The 13,207-nt window shown below is 44.3% G+C and overlaps 1 protein-coding gene across 2 annotated transcripts in view; it reads right to left on the minus strand.

Moving 5' to 3' along the window:
* Window positions 1–5,108: 5,108 nt before the first annotated feature.
* Window positions 5,109–13,207, minus strand: part of Fez1 (fasciculation and elongation protein zeta 1) — a 49,179-nt gene continuing 41,080 nt past the window's right edge. For both annotated transcript variants that reach the window (XM_090319658.1, XM_090319659.1), the window contains exons 9-10: window positions 7,544–7,609; window positions 5,109–5,508 (exon numbers count right to left, since the gene is read on the minus strand). In XM_090319658.1, coding sequence (XP_090175784.1) covers window positions 5,492–5,508; window positions 7,544–7,609 — 83 coding nt within the window. In that variant the 3' untranslated portion in view covers window positions 5,109–5,491. The remainder of the gene's footprint in view (window positions 5,509–7,543; window positions 7,610–13,207) is intronic.

Below are 13,207 nucleotides of genomic sequence, written 5' to 3' on the forward strand. Positions count from 1 at the left end.
GTTTGATTCCACATACACATGCTGTGGCTCAACTGGTAGAGTGCTAGCCTTGAGAAAGCTCAAGGACAGTGCCCAGGCTCTGAGTTCAAGCCTCATGACTAGCAAAAACAACAAAAACAAAAACAGAAAAACAAGAGCGACAGAGACAGAGAAGAGACCATTCTCTGAAGTCCTGGGAAGGCCTGTCTCCATGCTCCTGCATTCACTGGTCATCCCCCACGAGTGTCCCTCACGAAACTGCATCCACAGCTAAGACACGACCCCCTCCCCCCGCAGCGGGAGCCCTCCCCTTACAGCATCCACCCAACCCATGTCCTCCGAACTTCAGAAACTGCTCTGTGTGCTTTCTAGAAAGCTCTGCTCCAGGAGGGATCAGGAAGTCAGACTTTGGAGGAGCTAGAGGCTGGGGTGGAGGAGACCAGAGCCCATTAGCCACACCTTTGCTGAGGGCAGTGCACTTAGGCCGTAGAGACTTGTGTGCTGTTAGCAACTGTTGAGTCTAAGTGATACATGCCCACGATGACAGCTGCCAGCCATGCCTGGTCTTTCTGTGTAGGAAGGCCCGACTCTCCTGCCCCCACTTTCCCTAGTGTTTGGAGATCGAGGCCAAGTGCTTAGGGTTTCAGGCTTGGCTACTGGGAGCAAGGACAAAAGGAGGTGACAGGGCAGGGGAGCTAATCTCAGAGGTGACATGAGTGAGCAGACCATAATGGGGGCTAGGGGTGTGAAATGAGAGCAGAGGGAAGGCCTGGGGCCCCGGGGAATTGTCAGGAAAAAAACCAGTGATTCTCTCCAAGGAAAAGAGAGGGTGAGGGACTAATCTGAACTTGAATAGAGACCCCTTTGAGTATACTCTGCCATTCATTTTCCTGAGAGTGGAAGAGAAAGAGCAGTGGAAACAGGACAGGAGACAGAAACAGAGAGACAGAGAGACAGAGACAGAGAGACAGAGGGAGAGAGACAGAGAGAGAGACAGAGACAGACAGAGAGACAGAGAGACAGAGATAGAGACAGAAAGAAAGAGTGCTTGAGGGAGAGCGCATACAAGCTAGATGTGCAAGTGTCCCTGGGGATTTTTTTTCAGACAAAGCTATTATCAAAATGCCAACCAGCTTCAGCCTGGCCAATTTGCATATACCATGCTGTGCTGTTTAAAGCAAGATGAATATGCATGAGGGGGGGCGGGCTGCTAGGCTGTAGGCTAAGGTGGCTCATTGTTCTTTGAGAAGAAAGGTATTTAGAAGCTGAACCACCTCTCAGGTCAGCAGCACGGCCTGTGCAGCCCCTCCTAATAAAAGGAGGAGAGCAAACCAGTGGCTCAGACCGAAAGCCAAACGACCGTCCTCACATCCTCAAAAGAAATAGCCAGGCACCATGAAGGAAGGGAGTGTCTCTGCTCCACGAGTCTCGAGTCTCATCTAGTTACTCCTCTCTCCATGCATACTAATCACAGAGGCTGTCTAGAGGTGAAGAGTCACCTCTCCTGGCTTCTGGGCTCCCGAGCTGCCTCTCCCCAGTTTTTGCTTGTGCTATAGGGAAAGCTGTCTCTTTGGAGTGGCCCCCATGATCCCCTGGGCCTCCATGAAGGGGCTGTGGAGAGAATGCCTTGGACAAGGCCAGATCCCAAAGAATGGACTGGGCCAAGTGCATGAAGATGGGTTATAGTTCATTCTAAAACAAGTGGGGGTGTGGTTCAATGGTAATCCTATACCTAGTATGTGGGCGGCCTAGTTCAATCCCCAGCTTAAAAAAAAAAGACAAACAGTAGGTCATTCTTTCTTGTTGGTGATAGTCTTAATCGCTTTTCTGGCCAATGAAAAAGATGGTCATACTATACATGTTATCCCAGTGAGTATGAAGAGAGGTCAGTGTATGGGGGAGAGGGGTGCGGTTGCTACTAAAACTTGAACTCAAGACCTTGAAATTTCCTTCAGCATTTTCTACTCACAACTGGTACTCTACCACTTGAGCCATACCTCCATGTCTGTTCTTTGGGGTTTTGTTTGTGTGTGTGTGTGTGTGTGTGTGTGTGTGTGTGTGTGTGTGTGTGTGTGTGTTTTGTTTGTTTATGCAGGCTAGCTGGAGATAAGAGTCTCAGGATAGGGGCCGGGAGTTTGGCCTAGTGGTAGAGTGCTTGCCTAGCATGCACAAAGACCCGGGTTCAATTCCTTGGTACCACATACATAGAAAAAAGCCAGAAGTGGTGCTGAGGCTCAAGTGGTACAGCTCTAGCCTTGAGAAAGTCCAAGGACAGTGCTCAGGCCCTGAGCCCAAGCCCAAGACTGGCAAAAAAAAAAAAAAAAAAGAGTCTCAGAATAGCCCAGGCTGTGTCCAAATGATGATTCTCAAATCTCAGCCTCCTGAGTAGTGAGGATTATAAGCACGAACCAGTTGATTTAATTGTAAAAATCAATTTTCCCTACAAACTTGGGGAAGCTACAAAACCTTTCCCTTGGGGTTTTCTTTCTGGCAGACCACATTTGTGTCCCATTCTGAAATACTCGGGAAAGGGTAGAGAACCTGGAGCTCAGTCGAGTTCACAGTCTGTCCCTGTGATCACAAGTTAAACACCACAGAAATAAAGGAGCGAGGGAATTTTCTTACTTGGACTTGACCAGACTGAATCTTTTTGTTCGTTTGTTTCTCTTGGCAATCACAGGGAATCCTGAGCTCAGGGCCAGGCTGCTATTCCTGAGCTCCTTTGCTCAAGACCAGTGCTCTACCACTTTGAGCCACACAGCTCCCCTTCTGGTTTTTGGTTGTTAGATGGTGAGAAGAGCCTCAGACTTTCCTGCTCAGGCTGGCTTTGAACTCCGATCCTCAGACCTCAGCCTTTCTGTAGCTAGGATTACGGGTTTGAGCCACCAAGTCCTGGTAACAAAATCCTTTAATGACTAAGAACACACCTCAGTGAAAGGATTCCTAGCCAGCTGACCTCTGATCTTCCTAAGAGTGCTCCCTGCTTTCTGCTTGCTGTTCCTCAGTGAGTGAGTGTGGTCATCCTAGAATGTACTTGAAGTTTATGTCAAGTTTAGCCAATGCTCATCTATCCATAGTCACCCTTAGGAGCACTGTCCAGAGTGATAAGAGGTGCAGGTTGGGTACATGCAATCAGGTGAGTCCGGTTTCCTTTGCTTCCATCCCTGGTTAGAGCTACAGCATCTCTGCCAACCAAGAGCAGAGCTTTCAAAGACGTGATGCAAACACTAACCCCAGGGAGGCTTCTGGAGTGTGCACTTTGACCTGCTAGGTCTGGGGGCCCACTTGGGATTTTGCATTTGAACAAGTAAGTAGGTGCCAACATCAGAGCTGGACATTACACCTTGACTAGCACGGGCTGAGGGAAAGACAACGTAAAATCACCAGGCGTGGGCTTCACGTTCCCTCTGAACTCTTGATGTGGACAAAAAGCAAGAGGAAAGAGGAGCTTCTGCTCCCCCCTTCCTGCTCACCTCCCCCTCCTGGACTAAGTGTGTCCCTTACACTTCATATTTATTTTTAAACTACCGGCAGCTTTGATTAGCTTGTCTCTGCTGCTTCAGACACCTGCTGGCAGGATAAATTGGGGGAGAGGAGTGGCTGACCCAGATCTGACAAATCCAAGACGGGATGGGGGCGGGGAAAGGTTCTTGGGGATTCATGGCTTCTTTCTTGCTGACACTGATAAAAAGTCGGCAGCTGACAAGTGTGACACTTGCCTGTGTGACCTTCTACCCCCCACAACCCCTTCCACCTTGAGCCTCATTGCACCCATAGAGCAGAACTGAACTCATCCCATTTGTGTCAAAGAACAAATAATGATGTCACTAGGTTAACTCTGTGGATTTGTTTGGTGACCTCGCAGTCCAGCAGAGGCCCAAGAAGATTAGAGGCAGAGAACCCAGATGTCTTCTTATTGTCACCTGTGTCAATGCTGTGGCCTTCTCGGAACGCTATGGCATTCCATATGGCATGCTCAGTTAAAGCAAAGGCCACACTCCTAAGCACCAGTGGACGTCTAATTGGATAAGAGACCTGCCAAGTCTTTCTATTATTTCCTATTCAGCCTTGGACCACCACAGGACCATTTCTGCTTCTTCTGACTCTGTTGTTTTCTTTCTTGGCTTTTTCACTCATGGCTGGTGCACTACCACTTGAGCCATGCCTCTAGTCCAGCATTTTGCTGTTTGATTGGAGATAGAGTCTTGTGGACTTTTCTGCCTAGGCTGGCTTCAAACTATGATCTTCCAGGTCTCTGCCTTCTAAGTAACTAGGATTACAGACATGAGCCACCAGCTCATTTTGACATATCTCTTTCTGTCTTTTGATTCCTTCTTCTGGAAAAATCCTACTAATACCAGTACCTGCCCATGGAATTCAGTGGCCATGATGAGACAATGTGTAAAACATGCTAAGACCAACAGACACAATAGACACATAACAACAGACACAAACTGGGTTTTGTTTTAGGAGCGGAAGCATGGGAATTGGCAAGGTTAAGATCTTTCAAACCAGAACACAGAAGCCAATGGAATTCAGAATGTAACAAAGCAGAGAAGCATCTGGAATATGAGGACAGCTTTTGCCTGCTGGTGTCAATACCAAAGCCAGAGACTACATGTAGGAATTAGCACTGCTGCAACTGTTAGGACATGAGGGAATGCGGGCGAGACATGTAGTCACGGGGCCTCATTTCCAGGGGGTAATTGGGCACAGAGAAAGAATGGTAGTGTCCCAGTGCAGAAGAGAAGCCATCTGAGAGGCTCGGCAGAGCTCTGGATCCTCAAGACATCCAGAAGCCAACCTGGCTATTCCTACAAGAGGCACTGCCTCTGTCTGGCTTCTTCAGGGCATTCCCTTTCTCTCTTTGCCCTAGTTTGATGCCCCCTCTGAAAACCTGTTTTTGACTGCATGTGATGAAGCTCTGTTTAATATGGCTAAGCAGGGTGAGCTTAGGAGTCTGTGTAGGGCTTCCCACATACGTAGCCCTGCCTTTGTGTCTCACCACTCCACCATGATCCGCCCAGGGCAGAGCCACAGGACAGCACCGGAAGGCAGCCAGGTGTATTTTCTCTAGAGGTCTGAAGCAGAGAACTGACAAACACCATACTCCAACGCAATGAAGCATATTAATTAAATGAAGGTTTATTTCAAAATTAGTCTTAAGAGTAGAAGCTGTCTTTGTCTTTTGTTTGTTTGTTTGTTTGTTTGTTTTGAGGGCTGGAGCCAGACTACAGAATGAGCCGTGAGGGCATCCGCCTTCCCCGACACAGCTGGAGAAAAGGCGGCACTTGTCACTGGCCCTGCGCCCTCATCATGCATCCAATGATTACTAGCACTAGAAGCCAACAGCAAAGGACCCCGCTCACGCGCGCAATTGCTCATGTTTAATCCAAGTTAAGCTATACATGTTTAAATACACGTCGGAGGTTACGTGATGTCATGCAGTCCCTGTAATGGAATGTCTCTTGCTCAGTGACCTCCCTGCAGCCAGGCTGCTCCAAAGGCAAAGTTAGGTGGGACAGAGCACTGAAAGGAGAAGAAGAAGAGGTTATCGGTCACATGATCAAGGCAGCTCCCCAGGCGAAGCCTGTGTCATCATCCCACCAGGAAGAGATAATGATAGATCTCTTCTGCTGTGGCATCATGATTAAACACACATTCTCTAGGGCCCACTTGCCTGGGTTCAAATCTGGGATCCTGCCCAGGCTCTGGTGATTCACACCTGTAATCCTAGCTATTCAGGAAGCTAAGATCTGAGGATCCAGGTTCAAAACTAGCCTGGGAAGAAAAGTCCATAAGACTCTATTTTTTTTTTCCAGTCTTGGGGTTTGAACTTGGGGCCTGAGCACTGTCCTTGGGCTTTCTCAAGGCTAGAGTTCTACTATTTGAGCCATAGCACCACTTCCAGCTTTCTCTATGTATATGGTACCAAGGAATCAAACCCAGGTCTTCATGCATGCTAGGCAAGTACTCTACCACTAGGCCAAACTCCCAGCCCAAGACTCTTTAATCTCTAATTAACCAGTAAAGCCAGAAGTGGAGTTGTAGCTCAAATGAGAGTTCCAGCCTTGAACAAAAAAGCTAAGGGACAATACCCAGGTCCTGAATTGAAGTTCCAATACCAGCATACACACACACACACACACACACACACACACACACACACCCTGGATCCTGCTATCATGAGCTCTATAATTTAGGATAATGCTTTCACCTAGCCACACTTGGTTTACCTGTGCCTACTGAACAGGATTTCTGAGAGAAATATAGAATGTGATCATTTTAGTAGACTGTAAAGGGTAAAAGTCTAGCCCTCAGACCATCAAACTTATACATACTATTTCTATAAACCTCCTCAGAAAAATCTGCCATTCTTTTTAGAAATCTTTGGGTCACATTCTCCTCCCAATATTTAACTGCTAGAACGTAAGCTTAATCTTTCTGATTCTTACAGGGTTTTATAAGCCTGGGTTCTACCAGTCTGAAGCTATAGAAAGTGTTGTATGCACCTAGAGCAAAAACTAATCAAATAATAGATTTAGACCATGCATGATCTTCCATGGATACTGACATGCAAAAAGAAAGGTAAGCAGAGAGTTACATCTCTCTTGAAAGAAATCTGGGACCACACATAACAATGTTTTTCAAAAGACAGGAGGCTGGGGCTGGGAGTGTGGCCTAGTGGTAGAGTGCTTGCCTAGCATGTACAAAGCCTTGGGTTTGATTCCTTAGTACCACATACAGAAAAAGCTGGAAAGTAGTGCTGCGGCTCAAGTGGTAGAGTGTTAGCCTTAAGAAAGCCCAAGGACAGTGCCCAGACCCTGAGTTTAAGCTCCAGGACTGGTAAAAAAAAAAAAAAAACCAACAGGAGGCTGAGATCTGAGGATCACAGTTCAAAGCCAGCCCGTGTACTAAAGAACGTGAGACTCTTATCTCCAATTAATCACTGGAAAATGGGAGGTGGGGCTGTGGCTCCAAGAGTAGGGCAGTAGCCTTGAGCTGAAGAGCTCAGGGACAGTGCCCAGGCCCAGAGTCCAAGCCCCACTATCAACAACAACACCAACAACAAAATCAAAAGCAAACAAGCAAAAAGATGTGAGGCTGGGACTGGGAGACAGAGCTCAGTGGCAGAGCACTTGCCTAGCATTCTGGAGGCCATGGATTTAATCCCCAGTGCTGTAGAAACAAACAAAAAATAAATAAATAAAACAAAAGATCTAAGGCCGAAGTTGATCAGGCCTCTTATTCTATTACTTCACAGGTTTAGAGGAAATAGATGAACTTATTAAAGTATCATATGGAGATGAAGTTAGGAAAAAAAATCCAAGATAAGGAAATTCTATAGGACAAGTCACCTCAATTCTCCAACAAATATATTTCAAGGAAGAACCTGAGAAGATGGAGCCGTCTTTTCAGGCCTTCTAGCATCACCCAGTACCATGAAAGTCTCTCAATGTCCACCTAGGCCCCTGCTGGGTCTGTCTGTATGGACGCCTGCTAGGTCTTCCCAGGGCAGCTGACCACTTCTGCTCAGGGCTCAGGAGATAACGGATGCTCTTACCTTTTAAAATGTAGTCCGTTAGCAAAGTAGGCACCTTCTCATTATCCTCCTTCATGGCAAAAAGAACTATGGAAGGGGGTGGTGAGGGAAAGGGAGAGAGAGAGAGGTGCTGAGATACTAGCAAGGATACAAAGTAGCTTCCAGAGCCAAATAACATGCCCTCCCTGCCCCCCCCCCAAAAAACTGGGAGACTACTCATTCAACCTCTAGAATCTGCTTCATGAATCCAGTCAGGGTTGCCTCTAGGGAAGCAGACTGCCCAGTGACACCCATAAATTTCCATACCATCTATTAAATATATATCTTTAATAAGTATAAGAATTAAGCAATTGCTAAAAAAAATCAGCTTTCCAGTATAGTCAATTTAAATGTTAATAAAAATGGACAGGTGTGAAGGGTGCTAAGGGAGAGTAATAAAGGGGATGAAACTAGATCAAATTCCCATGAATGGGAATGTCACCAGGGGCCATCCCTTTGTATAACTACCATGGAGTCATAAGAGTCTTACAGACTTTCTTATCCAGGCTGGCTTTGAACTGTGATCCTCAGATCTCAGCTTCCTGAGCAGCTAGGATTATGGGCATGAACTACTGGTGCCCAGCAATAAATCATTTTTTAAATTAAAAAGACCAACACTTGTCACATTACTGAATCACCTGTCAAAGTGTTTTAAGGACATTCTCTTCACATAAACAATCATCTTCACTTCTAATTTGATGGCAACAAATAACAAGGTGACTCAATAAATATTTATTCCATGTCATGTCCATTACACAGCTAGAGTTTGTGAAGATGAGGGAGAATTATGGATGCTCTGGAGCTCACTGACATGTTAAAGCACTGTGCCATTTACACATGAATCAAGCAACAGGGAAGCTCTTGACACTTAAAGGCTTTTTCAAGAAGCTTTTTATAAATTTTTAACACTAGCTTTTTCTGGGGCTGAGGATGTAACTCAGTGGTAGTATTGGCTTACCATGTATGAGGTCCTGTGTCATTCAATCTCAATACTACAAATGAAAAAGCTCTTCTGTTATTAAATTAAATATGTTCTCACATTCGCATGAGATTTTCTACAAGCTTTGGAGAAGTGTTAGGAAATTTTTTGAACCTTATAATACACACACACACACACACACACACACACACACACACACACAAAATTGTCCAGGCCAGGCTCACACCTATAATCCTAACTACTCAAGAAGCTGAGATCTGAGGAGGATGGTTCAAAGACAGCCATGACAGAAAAGCCCACGAGACTCTTATCTCTGATAAACTTTAAAAACATCAGACAGAAGTGGGGATGTAGTTCATGTGCTAGAGTGCTAGCCTTAAACAAAATGCTCAGGGACAGTGCCCAGGTCCTGATTTCAAGCCCAGGACCAGCGCGCGCGCACACACACACACACACACACACACACACACACACAGCACACACACACACACACACACACACACACACACACTCAGAGCCAGGAGAGAAAAGAGAGACTATATGCACAAGATATCTTCATCAATGCAGAAAGAATATTGCAGAATACATACAAACTTTAAAAGAAATAGATAACTGTAGAATGGTGAAATAAATAGAAGTGAACAGAATAAACAGAAGAGTAGAGAGAATAGTGCATGAATATTATGTGCTTATCTCTGAATGTGAGAGTACAGCGTGTGTTCTTTCCATGACATCTTTCTCTGCTGTCTGACTCTTCTCAATGAGAAGAGAAAAGAATAGGATCAACCAGAGTCAGGAAACAACCGTGACAAAAGAAGATTGCCTAATCCATTTCCATATACTTGAACTCCACTGATCAACTTTCCTGATTTCAAGGCAGGGCAATGAAACCTGAAGCCTCAAGTCAGGACTGACTGAGCAAGGAACACAGCTCACTGATAGACCTGAGGCACTGACTAGGTTCAGAAAAAGAAAGCCCCAAACTACAGTATGGCTCCTTTTCTGTTTCATTTCTTCTATATTTTTTAGACAAGTGTTGGCTTCAACTCAACTGGACGCGGAGGGTCCTTGTTTCTTCTGTTTCTTCTCCTTTTTTCTGTATTTCTAGACATGCATGCTATTTGCAATGGAACCTGGAAAACTACAGGCCACATCCAGTAAAAAAGCAACAGTGGGGGCCGGGAGTTTGGCCTAGTGGTTAAAGTGCTTGCCTAGCATGCATGAAGACCCGGGTTCGATTCCTCAGTACCACATACATAGAAAAAAGCCGGAAGTGGTGCTGAGGTTCAAGTGGTAGAGCTCTAGCCTTGAGAAAGTCCAAGGACAGTGCTCAGGCCCTGAGCTCAAGCCCACGACTGGCAAAAAAAAAAAAAAAAAAAAAAAAAAACAGTATAAAAAAAAAAAACAACAGTGGCACTCAGCCAGTATGTTAGGTCTTCCTCCAAATCTTATAGGAGTTATCCAGTCAAAGGAGCCTTACAAATGCATTTCTGTCTGCTGTCCTTGACTGCAGGACATAGGGGAGACAGAAGAGACATTGTCCATGAGAGAATCTAACAAAAGAAAAATGCTTTCATAATCTATAAAAGAAATGATATTCAGGGAACAGAGATGTTGGAAATTTTTCTTTTAAAAGATATAACATATTGGAATGTGATATATTCTTATAATAAAAGAGCCATAAAAATGTTAAAATTTCAACTGGTAGGACTTAAGTCATGATACAAAAATTTATGATTGGTTTAATTATGACTGTCTAGAAAAGATACAAAATATTATGGCTAACACACTAAACTAGTAACCACAATATAGAGGGAAGAGTGAATGTAATAGTTTGGATCTGAAATGACCCCTTGAAGGTCCAGGTGTTAAAGGCTTGGTTCCCCAGTACAGGAATGCTCAGAGCTGGGGCTTTGTTTGGGAAAGTGATTGGGTCATGACAGGTCTGGCTTTACCAAATGGGCCAGTCCATTGATATGTTCATAATGTGATGGGCTTTTGAGAGGTGATGGAAACTTAGGAGGTAAGAACTAGTTGAGAGTATGCCCTGGATATGGATGGATAGATAGATAGATAGTCCCTAGATCGTCTCTCTCTTCTTTTCTCTCTTTCTCTCTGCTTTCTGGCCACCATGAGGTGAGCAGCTCTGCTGATTCATGGCAATAATGTTCTCACCTCACCACAGATCCAGAAACAAGTCAAGCAACCACAGACTAAAACTTCTAACACTATGGGCCAAAGTAAACCATCTCTCCTTAAAGTTGTTTTTCTCACGTATTTTGACACAGTGTCATAAGACTAACACAATTATTATCACGTTGTTAAACTCACTTTTCTACATGTCAAAGTATTCTAAGCTGGGCGTGGTGGCTCACACCTGTAATCCTAGCTACTCAGGAGGCTGAGATCTGAGGATCACTGTTCAAAGCCAGCCCAGGCACTAAAGAACATGAGGCTCTTATCTCCAATTAATCACTACAAAACAGGAAGTGGGGCTGTGGCTCAGGGGTAGGATGGTAGCCTTGAGCTGAAGAGCTTAGGGACAGTACCCAGGCTCAGGGTCCAAACCCCATGACCCCCCCCCACATAAAAGTATTCTAATGATGCCTATATTAGGTGGAATTATTAAAAGAACTTAAAAATGTAAATAAACCCACTCAGAACAGAGACAAGTCTGTTTCTTAACAACAATGAAAAGAAAACCCCACACTCAATTTTTGGATGGGCAGCTATTCTAAATGACTAGTTCTTCTCTGTTTTAAGATTTCACATCTATCAGGCTTTGTTATTTATCCCGTTTATTTTCCAGATGTTTGCCACTATGAAAACACAACTCTATCTTAAAACATAGTTAGTTAGTTAGTTAGATAGGATAGATACATAGATAGATAGATAGTTAGATAGATAGATAGATAGATAGATAGATAGATAGATAGATAGATAGATAGATACATAGATACATAGATACATAGATACATAGATACATAGATAGATACATAGATACATAGATAGATACATAGATACATAGACAATTATCAACGTTAGGACTTGAACCCAAGGTGTTTCTCCTGTGAGGCAAATACTCTGTCACAAGCTACATCCCTCGGCCTACAAATACATTTCTGTCTATTCCCTTTAAGAAAAAAATCTTAGTGCATATTTATGCAAATACAGGAGTTTAAAAATGAGTTAAAAGCAAGTCAATGTTTTGAATTTAAAATTCCCGATTCTCAAGGACACAATATCTGTGGATATGAGGAGAATTTCCATTTGCCATAGTCTCCTGCTCTCAGCCTCCAAATTGATTTTTTTTAATGGAAACAGTTAGTAACCTTTGGCCTAGGACCCAAGAGATGTCTGTCTCACCGTCCCTTCCTCTAAGGAATCCCATAACCCCCACCTCCACACACTGACCCATTTACTCCAAGGCAGCCATCATTCTGTATGCATGGTTGCAGGGAAATGTGACTTCTCTCAGATCCACTGAACCTGTCATCACATTGTCTCCTAGGATTTTTCTCTTCCTAGGAGAGCCAAGCTGCCATTGCTGGCTGACACCAAGTGCCCTGCTCCCTTAGGAGTTGTAATCTATCTATCTATCTATCTATCTATCTATCTATCTATCTATCTATCTATCTATCTATCTGTCTATCTATCTATCTATCTGTATATCTGTATATCTATCTGTATATCTATCTGTATATATATATGTGTGTGTATACATATAGATACATATACATATATCTATATATACATACATATACACATGTGCACACACATACACACAAACACAAAGACATTTTTCCTACAAAAGACTCATGATTACTGTTTTGTTTTGTTTTGTTTTTTTACCATAGCTCAAAATGTGTGTCATACTATAGGACAATAGAACCAAAGCAGAGGAGAGGAGGCAGTCACTTCCTGAAAGGAAAAATAAACTCTGTTTTTCTCAATCAGCCTTACCCCCCCCCCCAAAAAAAAACATTACTTCTTAAAAGTATGATCACAGCCAGGCACTGGTGCCTCATGCCTGCAATCCTAGCTACTCAGGAAGCTAATACCGTAAAGGCTAGCCTGGGCAGAAAAATCTGTGAGACTCTTCTCTCCAATTAACCACCAAAAGGCTAGAAGTAGAGCTGTGGCTTAAGAAATAGAGTGCTAGTCTTTAGCAAAAAAAAGCTCAGGGACAGTGCTCAGGCACTGAGATCAAAGCCCAGAACTGGCACACAGACACACTTTGCTAAGGTGCCCATATATGGAACAGGCAATCTCAAATGGCCAGAGGGAACCAGAAAGGCAAAATAGACAACACCTGGAGAATTACCAGGAACACAAAAATCTCCCCTACCCTCACTTCACACCCTCTCGCTGGCTCCCCCTGCCCTCTCCTCTCTCTTGTTTATTGGAAGAACCAGAAGAAAGAAAAAAAACTGAATTCCATTGGCTCACACCTGTAATCCTAGCTACTCAGGAGACTGAGATCTCAGATGAGACTAGAAGCTGGTTTGGACAGAAAAATCCATGAAACTCATACCTACAATGCACCAACAAAAAGCCAAAAGTGGAGCTGTGGCTCAAGTAGTAGAATGCCAGCCTTGAACAAAAAGTTAAGGAAGAGTGTTCTGGCCCTGAGTTCAAGACAGTACTGGTGGCAAGGAAAGAAAGGAGAGGGGAGGGGAGGGGAGGGGAGGGGAGGGGAAAGGCTC

This window comes from Megascapheus bottae, chromosome 27 (assembly GCF_031878675.1).
Source record: "Megascapheus bottae isolate mThoBot1 chromosome 27, mThoBot2.hap1, whole genome shotgun sequence".
Lineage (NCBI taxonomy): Eukaryota > Metazoa > Chordata > Mammalia > Rodentia > Geomyidae > Megascapheus > Megascapheus bottae.